This window comes from Cryptomeria japonica, chromosome 6 (genome assembly GCF_030272615.1).
Source record: "Cryptomeria japonica chromosome 6, Sugi_1.0, whole genome shotgun sequence".
Classification (NCBI taxonomy): domain Eukaryota; kingdom Viridiplantae; phylum Streptophyta; class Pinopsida; order Cupressales; family Cupressaceae; genus Cryptomeria; species Cryptomeria japonica.
Window position 1 is genome coordinate 208372010 of NC_081410.1, and position 20161 is coordinate 208392170.

The window sequence follows — 20161 nt, forward strand, 5'->3', positions numbered from 1 at the left end:
CATCTACAAATTCCTTACGGTTTAGAAATAATAGGTGTCGGAATTTGAATTTTTTTTCTAAAAACGAATATTGCAGTGTCAAAATTGACAAAAAAGTGTAACACACTATTGTGGGTTCACCCACTGTACTCGTACCAAGGGTACTCAAGCACCCAAGAGAGCAAAACACCCATTTTAATAACAGTTAAAGAGGCCATTTTCATAGCCACTAGGAACAACACTAGTGCCAATGGCATTACAGGAGGAAGGTCCATAAAAGTGCAATCAACACCAATATAACCAAAGGGACTGAGAGAACTAGCAATGCCAAATTGCAATGGAAAAGCTTTCAATTAAAGTAGGCACAATGTAGAAGAGAAAACGCCCCCCAAAGCATCCTGAGCAGTTCTACCGGGCAAATCTCCAACAATGAAAGGAACATGAATGTCATCCACACACCCCAATAGCCAAAACAGATGGCAAAAGAAAAAAAAAAGTTGAAATAATTCCAGATGCAAGCGTTGTAGCGGATGGGAGAGTTATTACATTCTATTAATTTGTTGATGGCTCATATGAATTCTCAATTCAGCTCTAATGTTCCATGATATGGTTATATAATGAATATAGTAGAGGACTTATCATGTGAATATTAGAAATTTCAAATATTTTTAAATTTTCCCTACTGTTAAATTGCCATCCCCTAAAAATGGCTTCCCAAAAAGGTGCCCCTTAACCCTTGCTGTCCCCATCTCAAAAACTTGGCGGAACATACATGCCAACATATTTTCTTGAACTAAGCGAGCTCAAACTTTTGTAGAATGTAGATTTGAAGCATGTAACAAAACCGATGGCTATCTTGAACTGGGCTCATTCATTTCTATGTTGTTTCTCTTTCTTCTAATCTGAAGAAAAATTTGCAGTTGTCAAAAACAAATTGATTTGTGACGAGGATTGTGGAATGAATTATGGAAATTTGAGAAAAATGGATGGGAAGATAATTACAAAGTTTATCAACCTCTTATATGTATGTTCATCCACTTTTCCTAGAAGTGGACTCGAAATTTGCATTACATTTAAGGAAAAAGTTAAACATAAGAAATCTAAAAAATTATACAACAATTAATTTTACAGGTGGATATTTTTGCAATACAACCAGACCCGTGAGAGGTTTCATAATTTTGTCATTTTGAATTTAAAATAACCCATTTTACAGATGGTTTGAAGAAATGATTATGTTGCTATCAAACCTATGGATTTGAACCATGGAGTTCATCATCATCCATTGTTGAAGCTCTCTGATAAAGTGATGAGTCTCGTAGTGTATAACGATCAGGGTCTGCATGATATTGTCCATACAGAGCATATATTATGACAGCGCCAATACTGAGAACTGCAAATCTCACCCATGCTTCCCAATGTAGCTGCCAACAGAAACCCATTAAAATGCTATGCATTTCTAACGAAATATACATCCCAGATTATATAAAAGCACAAGAGAATGATATAAATATACCTGAGCAAACAAAAAGATGTTGAAAAATATACTGGAAGCTGGTAGCAAAGGAGCTGCTGGACAAGAAAAGCCAGGAGGCTCTGTGTATTCCTGAAAAATTACACATGTAAGAAGCCAATGACAAAGGAAGCTGATGTATCCACAATTTCATGCACTGTGGAAGGATAAAACAATTGTAAAAAATACATATAGAAATATGCCATAGAAGACAAAGACAAGATCAAATTACTGCACAGTGCATTGATTAATCTTTTGTTGCTGAAACATAAGTATACTACTATTACTCAGTTACTATTTGTTATTTCAGATGTTATGTAGTTTCAAATTGAGACATCAAGAAACTATATTTTAGATCTTATCTAATTTAAAACTGAGAAATCAAGATACTACCACTATATGCCTTCCCAAGACCCCTCATTAATATGCATGTAACTATTTGCATGTCTGGGTTGTAAGGACACCGAGAATAAAAGCACTCTGATTAAGTTGCACACATTCTTATAAAGTTATGAATTGCTCCTGCACATATCCCATGCAGCTCTTGCAAAGCTGCTCTTCCTTGCCTTCTAATTTTGTAAATATGGTTAACACTTTTAATCACTCCACTCTAGAACTATTAAAGAACTTTTACAAATCCGAGGTGTAAGAAAATTTTAATTGCAGAAGACTTTATGGTATACACTCTTCAACGACCCAGTCATTCAATGAAATAGGGCACTGGCTTGGCATTCACTTACCAATTAATCTTCATGCAACTTCATGTGCTCAAATGGAGTTATCATCATTGTACAATGGTGAAACGTACCTAGGGTAAATTCATTCATGTACTTTAAGTTGAAGGGGAGCATTTTAAGTTATATTTGCATTTGCACATTGTAAGATTTATTTAATTCTTTCTTAAAATTATTTAAAGCATAGAAGCAAAAACAGTTCTTGAGAAAATATCGAGAAACCAAAAGATAAAAAAAATTATTTTTTTTAATGTGATTTAATTGTAAAAAAATTGAGATGGGGTTAGGAGTTTCAAGAAACAAAAAAATAGGGTCAAGCTAAGGTTAGGGATTTGGAGGGAAACCCAAAAAATGATAACATACAGTTAAAAAAAAAGCCCAAATTTGTCACTTTATGCTGAATCATGATTAAATTGGGATAAATAGGCAAGAATCAGGGAAAAACTCTTTTTGGGTAATTTTCTAGTTTGAAATATTGTTTTATTGGTCCAAGAAAACCCTTTTTGGGCAATTTTTCAGTTGAAAAAATTGTTTTTCAGCTCAATTTTTGATTTATTACAATAAATCATGATTTTTTGGCAGATTCTGCTAATATGATTTAAAGCTTGCTAAGATATTTATGGACCAAGGATATGCAAAATGTATCTCAATTATGATTGGAAAAAGGTGGAATATCCTCATGCAGGCAATTTAAACATGCAATTTAATAAATAGGCCAGAAGAAGATGTAAAAAATGTTGTTAGGCTTTCAGAGGGGTAAAACGGCAGATTTTAGAAGTTAAGAGGCCCACCAAAAGCTGCTGGTTTTTTTAAGTTTCTACGAATACCAGCAGCTGCATGCTCCTTTTTGATGTTCACTTGAATGTCAATAAAATGTGTTTTAAGATGAAAGAATGCAGCTTAGCCATGAATGGAGGTGATAGTTTTCCTTTTGCAAAATCTGATTTTCAGCATGTCAAATAGAATTTAATCACCCAGTAAGCCATTTTTTATTCCACGTCATATTTCTCTCTCTATAATACTTCATGATGCAATGATTTGAAAGGTGGATCTTTGTATTCCTTACGTGTTACAGGGTCTGACTTTTGAAAATTTTGTGTTTCCATGAGATTTCTTTTGTACCATAGTGTAAAATTGTAAATCATTCATACATTCCTGCCAACATTAAAGAAAAGATTCTCAAGTATGCAATTATCTTTCTTTTTACCGGGTACAAAGTTGTTTCTCTGTGCATTAGTCCACCTAGGGTTTCTTCCTATCTACCCCGGGCAGCCATACCTTGCATTTTCAGATCTGTACCTTATAGAGGATGTTTCAAGGATGCAGGGATGGATTGGAAACGTCCCCCAACCATACCCAATTTACAAAAAATTAAGGACACATCCCCAGGAAGCTTTTTTTTTTCTGAAGAAACTATAGGGGATGACAGGGCATCCCAGGCCGAATTAAAAAAAGCATCGTCCTTAATGCTAATCAATTGTGGATGTTTCTACAACATTCTCCACTCTTAAAGACAAAGTTTGGATTTGATAATTCAATCCTTGACCATGCCTATTTGTTTTAACTTGGTAAGTTGGCTGAAGTAGTTATCCATAAGATGATCGCCATAATATGTAGTGAGTTCTTCTTGGAAACTGTAAATGTAATTCAAATTTATGTTCAATAGCTGAAGTTGTAAGAATTTATATATTCTTTTACTTTCTTATTGAATTACTTCAATGCTTAAGGAATATATTTAATCTTTTACTGTTTGTATTGACTGTTCCTTCTTATATTGCAGATTGCTGTAGATAACATTTATTGATTTCGATGATATCTGCAGCATTCCTCATGGCATATATATATATGTGTGTGTGTGTGTGTGTGTGTGTGTGATGCCCAACGATCAAGGCATGCCTTGACCGGGCATGTCTCTTGACATGACCGATCAAGACACGTCTTGATCGGTTCACAAGCGCCGATTCATTAAGGTGTTTACCGATAACTATCGGTTCAAATCAAATGCTATTTAATTGTTATATTAACTGATAACAAATCGGTATGTTTCAAATGCTATTTTATTATTATGCTAACCGACAACAAATCGGTATGATGCAAGTGCAATACGATTATAATGTAGATCGATAACAGATCGGTATTAAAGCAAGAGCAAGTTTAATACGATAACTATCATTGTTATCATATGATAACATCAATCGGTGTTATCATATGATAATTATGATAGATAACATAAATCCGATCTGCTTAATTATAATCACACCATAGCATAAGAAATATGGTCATAGCACAATCGATGACAGATTTGTAATGACATCCAAGTGTCGAAATGTGCAATCCGATGCTTGGAATATGAAATGCATATAAAGATGATTATAACAAGTTTATTCACTCAATCATGAAGTCTACCATTAGCTTGTGGTTACATCGATAAGGTAGATGATTGAATGAGAGATAAATGAAGTCTCTCATTCAATCATTTATCTTACCGAAGCTACTTAGTTTCAACACTCCCTCTTAGCTAAGGAAGATAAATGGAGACCTATGTAAACATTGAAATAAGCATCACATTTCTCATAATAGAATGTATTGCATGACCTCGTAATACGAAGGATCAAATCACATATGCTCGTGACATGATGTATCACATAACAAGTGACACAGGAATATATCACATCATCTCGTGATATAGATATCACATAACATGTGATATCAGTATCGCATAACACGCGATACCTTGGATATAAAATACTTGAGAATGTTGAATTCTCTTATATCCAAGTTATGGTATGTGCACTGACATTACATCACATAATGTCTACCATAACATATCATGGCACATCCATGAGTCAAGATGATATCAAGTCAGCATGATATCAAGATTATAAGATCGTCACCTTATAATGTTTAATACAAGTGTTCATTGTCTAAAAGATCGTCACCTTTTAGAAATGTACACAAGGGGTGGAGCCCATAAAGTCATAACACGAAAAAAGAAGTTTACACATTAAACATCTCATATATTAGTACAGATTACAAAACAAATTACAACTCAATCATACCAAGACCTTTCCTGAAGTGTTCAACTTTCACTCTGGATAGAGGTTTGGTAACTATGTCTATTGTCTGGTCTCTTGTACTGATATACTGTAACTGAATTACATTCCTATCCACCATATCTCTCACATAGTGATAAGGAATCTCTATGTGTTTGGATCTATCATGAAATACAGGATTCAAAGAGAGTTTTAGTGGCTCACCGAATAATCCCACAAGCAGTTTCCGGAGCAATACTGCTTCTCTTGCAGCCATGGAGGCTGCGATATATTTGGCCTCTGTAGAACTCTAAGCTACTGATGATTGTTTCCTGCTAATCCAAGATATCATGGTTGAACCCAAATTGAAGCAGAATCCTGAGGTGTTTTTCCTGTCAGTCACACTTCCAGCCCAATCCGAATCAATGAACCCATGAAGATCCAAATCAGCTTTCTCATACTTGAGTCCATGGTTAAGAGTACCTTGAAGGTATCTCATAATATGTTTCACAGCCATAAGATGTATCTCCTTAGGTTCACACATGAACTGGCTCAAGGCATTTACCGGATAACAGATATCAGGTCTAGTATTGACCAGGTACATCAACGATCCAATCATCTGTCTGTAGAGAGTAGGATCTACCAATGGGGAGTCTGTTGCTACCTCTTTTAGTTTGTGAAGATTTGTTTCCATAGAAGTCATGGGTCTGCAGTTCATCATACCAAATCTCTTCAATATGTCTAAGGTGTACTTTCCTTGATTAAGTACAATACTGTCAGAGTTTTGCCAAACCTCCAATCCAAGGAAGTAATGTAGAAGGCCTAAATCCTTCATATCAAGCCCCTTTTAAAGGTCTTTCTTACATTGGCCAATAAGGTGATCTTCTCCTATAATTAAAAGATCATCAACATATCACCTTTGACTTCCTTGAAGTATAGATTTGCATCTGCATCATTCTTTGAGAATCCCAATCCCATGAGATGGCTGTCAATTCTTTCATACCAGGCCCATGGAGTTTGTTTTAGTTCATATAGGGCTTTCTTTAATCTACACACATGTGATTCTGCACTGTAGATCTCAAACCCTTTTGGCTGTTCTAAGTAGACTTCCTCCTCAATTTTCCCATTCAGAAAAGCAGTTTTTACATCCATCTAATGGACTTTCCAACCTTTGGCTGCTGCAATGGCCAGTACTGCTCTGACTGAGGTGTATCTAGCAACTAGAGCAAATGTCTCATCATAGTCTATTCCCTCTTTCTGTGAGAACCCCCTGGCTACAAATCTGCCTTTATGTTTCTCTATGCTACCATCTGCAGCATGTTTGATTTTGAATAGCCACTTGGATGAAACAACAGATTTTCCTTTTGGCCTAGGAACAATTTCCCAAACATCATTGTTTAAGATGGATTTATATTCCTCAGACATGGCATCTTTCCAAACTTGATGCTTAAGAGCATATGATACATCAGCAGGTTCTGATTTGAAAGATCATTCATTAGGGCTACATAGCTAGTAAATCTTCGGGGCCTCTTACTTTCTCTAAAAGTCCCTGAAGGAGCTGCAAAGTCCCTTGCATCTTCCATTGTTTTGTGAGCCCATAAAGGTCTTTTCTTAGGGATTTCTTGGGGAGGAATTTGTACTTCATTTTCTTCTGAACACTCCCTCTAAATCTCAAGAGTGGGATCCTCTTCTAGGTTTGAAGATGGAGCATAGATTTCTGACTCAATAGAGTATTTAGCCCTTTTGAAGGCTATGTCTTCTTCAAATATTACATCTCTACTAAGTTCAATATTGCTATGTCCAGGCACAAATATTTTGTAGGCTTTAGAGGTTTCACTATATCCAACAAAGATTCTTTTTCTTCCAGAGGGTTCTAGTTTTGTTATTTTCTCTTTAGGTATATGAAAGTAAACAGGGCATCCAAATATCCTAAAGTGAGTGATATCGGGCTTTATCTCGGTGAAAACTTCTTCAAGAGTTTTGTCTTCAATGTGGGAGTGAGGACATCTATTTTGTATGTATACAGCAGTGTTGGAGGCTTCTGCCCAAAGATGAGTTTCTAAGTTTTGATCAAGAAGCATGGCTTTGGCTGCTTCTACAATAGTTCTATTTTTCCTCTCAGCAACCCTATTTTGTTGGGGGTTGTAAGGAACAGTGAACTTCCTCTTAATCCCACCTTCTTTACAAAATTCCCTAAAAATGTCTAAGGTATATTCCCTCCCATTATCAGTCCTTAGAATTTTTATTTTCTTTTTGGAAGAGTTTTCAGAGAGAGATTTGAATTCCTTAATCTCTTGAGGATCTCTTCAGATTCTTTACATTTAAGAAAGTAGATCCAGGTCTTCCTCGAGAAGCCATCAATGAATATTACATAATAAAGGAACCCTCCTAATGATGGTACAGACATTGGCCCACATAGGTCAGAGTGAACTAGTTCTAAAACATTGCTTGTTTTCCTAGAACTATTCTGAAAGGAACTCTTAGTATTTTTGCCTAGGGCACACCCCTTACATGTACCAGAATGGTATTGTTTTAACTTAGGCAAACCAATTACTAATTTTTTCATTGAACATAAAGCACGAAAGTTTAAATGTCCTAATCTTCTATGCCAAATTTCATTAGAATCTGCAATCTCATGAAGTAGGGCTTGGTTAGATTCAATACATACCTCGTACAAATAGCCTTTTCTATGCCCTATGGTTATAGCCTTCTTGATGGAAGAGTTTTGTGGCCATGCTAGAACTTTACCATTCATAAAGGTTATTTTGTACCCATCATCTTCAAGTGCAGATATGGAGATTAAGTTCCTCTTGATGCCGGGAACGAATAGGACTCCGGTGAGTTGGAGGGACATGCATGTCTTTAGCTTAATTGTGCAAAGTACCGATGCCTTTCACTGGATGTGCAAAGACATCACCAATGGTTACTTCTTCATCAATTTCTTCTAACATGGAATCCAATAATTCTTCATACCCAGTGATGTGTCTTGAAGACCCATTATCAATGATCCAGGTGTTAGATTTATTGGATACTTGGCTAGAGAGGGCAGAGTAAAATACATGCTTCTCGGAGTCATGTTCTTCCCTTTTCACTTTTGCAAATGTAGCTGCTTGTTTGATTCTATCCGGACATTTTGTTGCATAGTGTCCATATTGATCACACCTAAAGCACTGAATGTGGGAGATGTCTTTCTTAGATGACCCTTTCTCACGTCGGTTCTTTCTCTTCTTGAAATGTTTCTTCTTGCTTTTCTTGTTGGAGTTTGTATTTAGAACATGGAGATCTTCATCTATGTTCTTTTGTTTGATCCCCTTCTTATTTAACCTTGACTCCTCTTGAAGACAATCTTCTCTTAGCCTTTCAAATTTCAGATATTTAGCCCTTGCACTAATGCCTTGGACGAATGTTTCCCATGTACTAGGCAACCCATCTAGAGCAATGAGCGTTAGCTCTTTGCTTTGGATCTCATATCCAAGCGTTGCTGGTTCATCCCTTAGGGCTGATATCCGCATAAAGTATGCATTGATTGACTCTCCTTTGTTCATACTTATATGATTTATTTCCCTTTTTAGAGCCAAGGTTCTACTTACATTGTTTATCTCAAATGCACTTTCGAGTGCTTTGAACATATGATAGGCAGTCTCATGCTTTGTTATTATTGGCATAATATGATTTCTCACTCCATCGACTATGATCTTCATGGCTTTTTCATTTCCCTCAATCCATGTCGATTTGTCAGATTCATTCTCTGGTTCTTTAGATTCAACTTTATTCTCTTTTAGAATCATCTTAATTCTGAATTTCCATGCTGAGAACTTATCGCCTCCTTCAAGTCTATCCTCAAATCTGATAGCATTAGCCATGGGAAATGTGATGTTTATATCCTCGATTTGAACTTCTCAAATTTGAATGCCTTAGGTTCAATCAACCTGGCTCTGATACCATGTAAATGTAATTCAAATTTATGTTCAAAATCTAAAGTTGTAAGAATTTAGATATTCTTTTACTTTCTTATTGAATTACTTCAATGCTTAAGGAATATATTTAATCTTTTACTGTTTGTATTGACTGTTCCTTCTTATATTGCAGATTGTTGTAGATAACATTTATTGATTTCGATGATATCTGCAGCATTCTTCACGGCATATATATCTGTGTGTGTGTGTGTGTGTGTGTGTGTGATGCCCAACGATCAAGACACGTCTTGATCGGTTCACAAGCGCCGATTCATTAAGGTGTTTACCTATAACTATCGGTTCAAATCAAATGCTATTTAATTGTTATATTAACCGATAACAAATTGGTATGTTTCGAATGCTATTTTATTATTATGATAACCGATAACAAATCGGTATTAAAGCAAGAGCAAGTTTAGTACGATAACTATCATTGTTATCATATGATAACATCAATCGGTGTTATCATATGATAATTATGATAGATAACATAAATCCGATCTGCTTAATTATAATCACACCACAGCATAAGAAATATGGTCATAGCACAATCGATGACAGATTTGTAATGATGTCCAAGTGTCGAAATGTGCAATCCGATGCTTGGAATATGAAATGCATATAAAGATGATTATAACAAGTTTATTCACTCAATCATGACGTCTACCATTAGCTTGTAGTTACATCGATAAGGTAGATGATTGAATGAGAGATAAATGAAGTCTCTCATTCAATCATTTATCTTACCGAAGCTACTTAGTTTCAACAGAAACCAACCAAATAACAAAACATACTTTCTTTTCCTTCTCTTCACATAGCCAATGATACTAAATGAATTGGTCTGGATCCAAGTAAAGGATGTCATTGCAACCTTTTGTTGTTAAAAAGCATGATAAAGATCACAGAATTGCTCCATTTGACAAAGCCAATTGGTCAAATCTTTGGAATCAAACGTCTTCGGTGTGAAGTGCATAGCCATAGAGTTATTCAATTGATGACCCATCTTGAGATCTAAGTCAAACCCACAAGCATCATGTCCCTTAGAAGCATCCTCTTCCTCCTAGTTCTTATTATGTGAATCTACTCTCTTATTGTTCATACCACTCATAATAGAACCCATTTTCGTTGACAATGCGTCGATATCTACCTTCACTGATGATTATTTTTCTTCCACTTGGTGATTTCATCCTTAATATCATTAGATGGAATCTCCCCAATTTCTATTTCATCATAGTTACCAGGATACCCGTCTCCTACCCCTAGAGACCCGTACCGGTACCAAAGACGTACCGGAGATGCGTATCCGGTACCAGAGACTTCTCCAGAAACTTCTTGACACTTAAGGTGCTTTTGGCTACTGTCTCTGAAGTCTCCCGACCAAAAATTGACATCTCCTCCTAGAAAAGTTAGGGCAAAATGTGGTAAAAAGGCAAAAAAAATAATAAAGCAAACAAATAAGATAATAAGCTTGCAGCAAAGCAAAGTCGTACGGAAATTACTCATAAGGAAACTGTTTTGCAGAAAGACAAAAATCTATGCAAAGTTATAGTGATCGGATCTATTGATAGTGTAGACTTTTTGAGAGGACCGATTTCTTATCATTGTAATAGTCTAAAGAGAAATTGCCTTCACTATTTAGCCGACAATATTGAGTGGGCTCAACATCTATATTACCTTACTTTCACTAAACAATTTAGACTGGCTATGGTATTAGCAATATAAGCAATTTTAATTTCAATTTTTGTTCAATTTTATAGTTAATGTTAAACTTTACCACTGTTCTTGTTTTCAAAGTTCTCTATCATGATATGTTTTGGAAATTATTAAAATATATTTTAAAAAATTGGCATCCTCAAGTACCCCCATCTCCTCTTTTTGAAAATTAGTCGTACCAGTACCGGTACCAGTCTCCAAAGTCTCCAAGTACGCCAGTCTCCTAGTAATCTTGTATATCATCCTTGTCTGGAGATTTTCCAAGTGTGACGAGATTCTTTTTGCCTCTTGTGATAGGCCCCACCATGATGGGGAGAAATAATTTTGCATTTGTAATAAATCACACAAGACAGATCCAAAAAAATCTGAAATTTTTATTCTCAAGTATGAGGGCCTAGATCTCACTTCCTCGAAAAAACCTCCAAGAATTTCACTGATTTGTAACCTTGGGAGTGAATTTGGTGGAAACACTAATTTTGCAATAAAACACACAAAACAAATCCAAAATATCTAAAACTTGTACTATAATTTACCAAGACCTAGATCTCACTTCTAAAAAAAATCTCTAATAATTTCGCTGATTTGTAGCCTTGGGAGTGAATTTGGTGGAAACCTTAATTCTACAATAACTCCTTGAATTATGCTCCAAATGCTCTCAAATTTATACTATAGCAGCTTCAATATGGTTTTGAAAAACCCTTTATAAATCTGAAAAAAAAAAATCGCCCAAATCAAAGAGATGCACTTCTTGGAATGACCTCCAAAATTTTAAAAAATTACCTAATTGCTTGCCTTTAGGATACTAAGATCATGCTCTGATACCACTTGTAATGAAACAAATTGCACAAAAAAGGAAATATGCTGCAAATACTTGATAATAATTGAGAATAATAAGCCACTTCAGGGGGCAAACCTCCAACAATCTCCAAGAAGAATACAAATTCCAATGTGATGATAAACTAACCACTTGCTAGGAATTAGTGTTTAACATATGTTATTAAATAATAAATAAATAATGTAAGTTATTATGTAATAATCACTTTAGTTAATTGAGATTAGTTGATGGTTATGAGGTAGTTGTTAGGAAAGTGGTTTGGGTAGTTCGTAGATTGAAAGGCTTTATAAAGCCATCATATGTAATATTAGTGTGTCAAAGATGAATAATTGATTGATTGTGTATTGGAGCCTTTGGCTCTTTGTATCATATGTTCAATATGGTATCAAAGAAGGTGTCCTATGGGACCTCCTTATTCTCCTTCTATTTGCTCATTCTTCTTCAAAGCAGTTCATACAACAATGATGCAATGAAGACCACGTGCAGCAATTATTGTTTTGTTTATCCACCATTCTTGCATTTTATCAACATATGCATTCTCTCCTCTCTCCATCTTGTTCACACTTTTCATTGCTTTCCACTCCATTTTGTTTGTGTTCAAATTAAAAACTAGAAAAACCAACATGCATACATACATATAGTATTGGTCATAAATTCAAGAATGTGATGGTCATCATCAAATACCTAGAAAATTTGTGACATTGTCTGGACAGCAGGTGCAGAGACTAACTCAACAAAGAACCTCTTTAATATTCAGCCTGTCATGGGCTAGAGTGAGCTAATTGAGGTGGCAAGAGAGTCTACAATCTGATTCTTTATCCTGGGGATAGATTGGATATTAAAAGCATCAAAATCCTCTGTCAGATCCCAAACTCTGTTCCTATTAGCTGATAATCTCTTGTCATAGCAAGCATATTGGCTCTTGATCTATCTTATTATCAGCTAGGAATCTCCTTCCACAAACAGGTGTTTTACTTTCTTTTTATGAGCTAAAAGCAATCCTCTTATCAATGCTTCATACTTCGCATTGTTGCAAACAGTTTATTGTGTTTTGGCTTTTCTTTTGCTATTTCTTTTCTTTATGTAAAGGTTTTAGGATACTTTCAAAACCAATTTTACCTTCTTAATAAAAAATATATGTAATAAATGGTGATGATTTTACTTTACAATTTCATAACATTTGGCTAGACTATTTTTTAGTTTATAAATATATATTTTTCATCTATATAAGATAAGGTTGGGTGGGACATTATAGTACAACTCATTTATAATGTTGGATGGTTAAAAAAGCATTGTCATCCTTTTTATGAAGAATAGTTTTGTAATGTTTGTTTTGCATATATATCCATTTCCATGTAAGTTGGGATGGTTCAAAGTATGAACTATATCTATCACCAATCACCAAGTTCATATATATATATATATATATATATATATATCCCGCCAAAGGGCCATCTGAAATTGAACTTCGACTGTTCTTCCAGGGGAAACCTGTTGTGACATTTTCACACATCGTCCCATTGCAAATGGGGACCCCCTCTTTTTTCTGCTTTCTAATCTAGTTTTTCGAGTCTTTTGGCTATTAGCTTTTCATTTGAAGAAGTGTAGTTGGTCAAGAGCCAATCAAGTTAAGTCTCTCTAGTGAGATCAATCAATTTTCAAGGTTTAAGAAGTGAATGGTTCACATCTTTGCTCCCCCTAATGCAAATGAAATCCAAAATTTGGCTAAGGCATGAAAACAAGTTTGTCGTTCTAGGCTAGAACACCATCCATTCTAGGCTAGAACCGTTTTGTCCTTTGATTTAGAGCATTTATACAATTGCATGATCAAGCCGTTCTAGGCTAGAACACCACCCGTTCTAGGCTAGAACATCGGTCATCCTAAGCTAGAAAGCTATCCGTTCTAGACTAGAACACCACTCGTTTTGGGCTAGAACACCTTGTCCTTTGACCAAGGACGTTTCGTCCTTTGACTATGATGATCTATGAATGGAGCAATCTCTCCTGGCAAGCAAAGTTCGCTTTGATGAAGAAAGATGATGTCGCCTTGAACTACAAAACAATGCAATTCATTTAACAAGTGCAACGAACGAAGATGATGATATACATGCAAGGCGAAGCATTGGTTTGATGAGCTTACATAGTACATGGCATGATTAGATGATACCTTTCAAGGCTAAACCATCACACCTCTAAATTATCCGTACAAGGCGCATTCAATGTGAGTTTTAAAACTCAAAGATGATTTCAAATAGTAAATGCAAGGCGAAAGGAAAGGATTTAAAGCTGGTGACTTCAATTTAATTTGATCAATGCAAGTCATTTAATTTGATATAGCCAGTTGATTTCATTTAATTCAAATTTTAAAGTCCTAGACGTAGGCTATAGATGATGATTACAATGCATTTAACAAATGATTGCAAGGCTATTCCATTTAATGATTCAAATTGCAAACCTTGAAGCCCCTTCATGGGAATCGATTGTAATGCATTTAATATATGTTGCCTTGTGATCTTGAGCTTGTTCTAAGGCATTTAATGAAAGATATGATTTAGAATCAATGCATTACTAAGATGCTTCCATTTAAAAAGTAAAGATAATAACTATATGATATTAAATGGGTGCAACCAATTCCAATTGCCAGGCATTTAATAATAATCACTAAGTGGCCAGTGATGAGGTAATATGTTTCCCAGGTGATTATAAGTTTGTATTGATCATTTCATTTGATCAATACAACATCGATTTTGCAATTGATCCCATTTAGGCAGCGATTCCTCTTCAATCAAAATTGTTATTAAGGAGAGAAGTTGAATCACATTCATTATCAAACAGCGACTGGAGTAAAGCGAATTTGCTATACAAGGCAGCAACTTTGTGATTTAGATACCATCAAAGTTCTACCAGCAGTACTAGTTCATGATCAATCACATGCCAATTATAGCTGAGTCACTTCGAATGAATGAGTCTGATCCAGGATGTGCCACGCATATACAACTACAGCAAACTTATCCAAAATACCATTCTGACTTGCAGTAAGTATATGTCCAAGGTATCAACCTTGCTCACAGCTAATTAACTTCATTTTGATCAGCGAACCTGATTTTGAAGGCAGAAATAGTGAGATTGCTAGATGGCAGTGTAAGTCCTAGCGATTTCCATTTTTTGGTCAGGCTAATGTGCCTTGACAGCGATCTCCAATTGGGAGATAAGAGGCGACTGTGTCAAGCATTATCCACAGCGAATGAGGTTTCTTCATAGGCAAATGTGGCCCACCCACGAATTCTGGAGCTAGTGACTTGATTTGGATCAGTCATTCACTCACCAGTTACAGCAAATTCATCTCTGACAGCAGCACTTTGATCTCGATCAGATATAGTCATGATTACCATTTCGGATGACAATGGATTATTTCACCAGCAAAAGCGATATTTGTGAGAACATAGTGAATGCATTGAGTGTAATCAGCAAATTTAAAAGGAGACTATTACGCCTACATCAACAAATTGATAAAATCCAACAGCTGATATCAAAGGTGCACTCATCCATAAAGGCAATTTGGTCAAGTGACAACCAAATTGAGGTCGCAGTTTGTTGTAAGACAATTCGCAGGTTTGAAATGAGGCTCATTTGATGATTTTTACACATAATCAGACCTTATTCCAGTGCTGGTATACCCTATCATTCATCAATTTTCATCTTAGGAGAGTTTATTTGATATATTTTGATCATCTTTTGAGCGCTAATAATGATTCATTACTAGTAAAGTAATCATTTCATGTTAAGGGTTTGATATCCTCCTAGGGTTACAAGTCCGAGTCCTGGCAATTAAGTTTTGTTTGCAAATTAATTATAATTTTACAAAACTAATTTGAACAACTCTTACAGGTTAAGGATGGCCATAGCACAACAAACTCTCATCAAGAAACACATTGCACTTCAAGGCATTCTAGGCTAGAACAAGGTCCATCCAAGACAAGAACGAGGTCCGCCCAAGACTAGAACAAGGTCCATCCAAGGCAATGACAGGGTCTGATGCAAGCAATCATCATGAGGAGTAATGGAAAAGTAACATCAAGGCAAAGGAAGGATCAAGCATAGGCAAGACAAGGTCTACATCAAGTGCAACACTAAAGCGAAATTCCCAAACAAGAGTTGAAAGGTGAAATGTTAAGTATCAAGAGATATACCTCATTCATTTACAATTACAACTCGTGATGAGTTACAAAGGTCAAAGCTGAGGTAGTGCCCAATCAGCACTTATCCAATCTTATCATTTCAAGCTAACACATCCAAATTCAATGAACTTGACTCGTACATCAAAAGAAGATAACTATCACATGGGCACAAAGTTCTATGTACCTACCATCATCATCTATTGGTCAAATTTTCAAAAGACGTGCCCTATCAAATGTAAATATATCATTGGTCAAGCATTAAATGCTTTGTAATGGGTGTAACAAACCCTAATTAGGGTTTCTATCTTTCAATCTTGGCCATTGATTATGAATCACTCTGAGCCATCGAATTGTAATGAGAGCACTATATAAGGCTCCACTTCTTCATTTGTAAAAGTTAATAGACAGAGTTCAAGAAAGAAGTAGATAGCAAATAGTTATAGTAGTAAGAGAAGACAAAGATTGTTGTCAAGACATTGTTGCAAAAGACATGTAAACTTCATTGAAGATATGGTGAAATTGATATGTTGATTCAACAATTTGCATGGTCTCTACTTCTCAATCTGATTTTAATGTTCTTTACATGAACTTTGTGTATGATCAATGGTGAAATTCGTATATCCATACTACTAACACCTTGCCAATGGTAATGTGCCTTGCGTAGTCAACTGGATCCATCTTAGCCAAGCTTAACTTCAATTATTGCTTCTTCATTGATATGCATCAACTAGATGGTGTCTATGCTTGTGGTGATGATTTGAAAATCATAAAGTTGTCCTTAGGAGATTGCACTAGCCTTGTGGAGATGTTCATAGCATGTCAAAGCAAAGCTTAGTTGAATTCCACCAAAGACTGTCCATTGCTGTTACATTCATAGAGTTAGATTAGTTTCGTAAACCCTATCCTTTTTTCCCTTTTTTCAAACCAAGTGAAATCCTACGTTCCAACAACATTCAAAGCATTCAAGCATTCAACATAAGTCCACCTTGTATCCCAGCAATATCACATCATATACAACTGAGTCTATCCAAAAGCACGTCAAGACCTGACATTTGAGAACCTTGGAATCATCCCACTTGATCACGTAGCTTAGCATTTGGGAGTCTTTGTTCAAGAGAGGATAGAATACTTAGTATTTTATTATGCATTGCATAGTGCGTAGAAACACCATCAACAAAACCCTGGCCCATCTAGAGCTGGTTTCATTGAGAAGCAATACTGGTGATTTCGTATTGGGGGGATCGATTAAGCTTCCTAACAGCTCTAAGAATGATGCCGAATTTGCGGCCCTTCTTGGCGGCCTACGAATGTGCAAGGAACCGAATCTGCTCAGTATTGATATTGAGGGTAATTCCTTAAATGTAGTCCGAACTGTAAGTTCTAAAGATGCTCCTAGTTGGAAATCCAGAATATGGGTTAATGGCATACAGGACACTCTAGAAGGAATGGACTTCTCATTAAGACACATTTTCCGCGAAGCTAGTAAGGATGCAGATTTTCTCTCCAACTATGCGATTGATCGGGATATCAGGTCAATCATCTCTGATGATATGATGGCTTGGACTGGCCTTAGTCTCCAGTGATGGCATCCCTTCTGACAGTGCCTGCAGTAGTTTGATGAGGATACATCCATCGGGATATGCAATGTAGAGGTGGATTGAGCAGAGATCTCCGTGGGATTCATTCAGATCTCCATGTCGATTCTTTCGAGATTATCGAACAGATATGACTCCTCACTTAGTAAGTGCTATCGTTTACATCTATAAAGTCGTGACTGCAGACAACCATCGAAGAGTCTACTGATATTATGTTCACTTCATTTTCACTTTCACTACCATCATGACTCTCCCTACCTCTGCTGCTCATTCTGTGGTGTTTTTGTTTATGGTTGAAAGTCTGAAACCAAATCAATGAAAATATTTTTCAATCTACAAACTTACTAACAAGCTAAAATCTTAGAAAACAAAAAAAAAATGGCACACCTTAGCTGTAGTTTCAAAATTACAGCTGAGAACTTGTATCAGATTTGAAGCAAAACAAAAATCAGTCCAATATCTCCTCTAATCAGTTCAATCTCTCCTCTAGATCATGCTAATTTCTTCTCCAACAAGCAAACTCTCATAGCAAGGAGCAAAAACTGAGAAAATGAAAGAAGAAATATGTTTATTGGGTTAGTGTTTTGTTTTGGTTTTAACTCTTTATGTCATTTTAGAGTTCCTTTGTGCTTTAGAAGTGCTTGTGGGCCCCCCATGGAGCAATATAAGAAAAAAAAATTACAAAAAACACCCGAAAGCGTTCTTAGCCACGAGCCATCCCCAAACAATTGAGAACATTTCCTGGCATTTCCTGAGTTTCTTTGTGCAGCGGAGAGGACAGGGGGACGTCCCGCCATCCCCGAAACGGCTAGGGGACGGAGACGCCAGGTTCCAAGGTAGGGGATGCGTCCCCATGTAAGCTTGAATAATAATAGTATAATATATAATATAATTATAATATATTAATAAGTAATGTAATTATAATATTATATTGATATTAAAATATTGTTATTATATACAGTAAAATATGTTTTTTTAAATCCGATTTTTTCCTAATTTTTGTAAAACTCTTATGCTTTTGATTTGCTGATTTTTTACCCAAACAATTTTTGCTTCTATGATACATGGAATTCAAATTTCAAGTTTCAACAATTGTTGCAAACTAAACATCAAATTATAATTTTGGTGGGTTTAGTTGTTGGCATTGTGTTGTCATTGATGTCAACCGGTATGGGATGACAACTGGTATGAGAGATGTATGTGCAACACTGTCATGAAGAAGTACAGGATGAGATATCTTTGATATCACCTTGTGTTGCAGAACACCGGTAAGGAAAAGAAGAGAATGTCATTCAGAGCAATGACCATTGGTGTTACCGGTACACAAGTTAGTGTCTGACTTGTGCGAATGAAAGGGCAAGGTTACCGGTACAGTGTATCATCGGTAAGGAAAGGATGTCAACTAGTAAGTGAAGTGTTGACATGGACAAGGCAAATCGACCAAGTGAGTGGTTGTCAACCGGCAAGATTATGACCAATATACAAGCAGGATGGGCAAGGTGCTTGAGCTGTTGTTTGTGATGAAGTGGCAGAATATTACCTAAATCACATCAACACCGGAGGAGAAGAATGAACAGGTCACAAACGGGGAAGTCACATGAGTGCATTGCAGGAAGCAGATGACAAGGTGTCACTCCACCGGTAAGTGGAGCTTATCTCCTATCATGCAAAGTGTGCATTATAGTTCTGTGAGATAAGGAAAAAGAGGTAAAGGCAAGTGTTTGAAGGCTCACACCGGATCCACCGGTGAAACAAAGGAATGCCTTGAGTACATGAAATCAAGGTTATGCACTGGACCGAAAGAGAAGGCATGTTGGGATGCCGATGCAGTTGAAGTATGTTGAGTTTGTCTCTTTGACAAACTAGTTGAGATATGGTCTGAGCTGATCAGGGAGAAGGCAAGGCTGAGCAGATGCAGACAAAGGAGAATGGTCAGATTGAAGATGGAGTCTCATGAAGGTTGATGACATAGTATCATCAAGAGTGTTTACCAGTATGTATGTCCACCGGTAATACAAACAAAGGTACAGATGCAGAAGGCTTCCCACTTGATGAGAATGAGCATGCTTTGGATAGACATGTCTGGTGATTGGTTAAGGAGTTCAACCGACAGTTCAGCAAAGAGCAGACATGAGGAGTTAACCGGTAAAGTGTAAGATACCGGCAGGGTTAGCAAACCGGTAGACAAGAAGAACCGGTAGAGTGTTTGGTCGGTGATCCTATCTGGACCGACATGATGATCCAAGCTGGCAGTTGGTTGACATGGATGCCACGTGGAATCAAGGTGGCGGACTTGCATGCAGCGGTAGATGGAATGTGCACTGACGAGGTAGTTGCAGAGTTGGTCGACATTAATGGAAGATCCCGTAAATCATGGGATGTGTTGCAGAGCCATTGCAAAGGTTTGTGGCTCGAGGTCTGGAGGACAACTAAGAGCCAGCTCAGAGTGATTGAGGAGATCGAGATAGAAGAAGGAAACCGCAAGACCAATCTTGGTGTTTGACCAAGAGATCAGCCGATAGGGTAAAAAGCAGATTGCCAAAGATAGAAGGCGTGATCAAGAAGGCACGTTAATGGCGGTGATGAGCAAATAGTTGTCTGGGTAATCAGATCAGACAAGATCTGATTG

General features: G+C 36.5%; 1 protein-coding gene across 1 annotated transcript in view; it reads right to left on the reverse strand.

The window, feature by feature from the left end:
• Positions 1 to 917: 917 nt before the first annotated feature.
• Positions 918 to 20161, reverse strand: part of LOC131069830 (cationic amino acid transporter 9, chloroplastic) — an 86811-nt gene continuing 67567 nt past the window's right edge. The window contains exons 7-8 of the mRNA XM_058005402.2: positions 1493 to 1582; positions 918 to 1400 (exon numbers count right to left, since the gene is read on the reverse strand). Of these exons, the coding sequence (XP_057861385.2) occupies positions 1227 to 1400; positions 1493 to 1582 (264 nt within the window). The 3' untranslated portion in view covers positions 918 to 1226. The remainder of the gene's footprint in view (positions 1401 to 1492; positions 1583 to 20161) is intronic.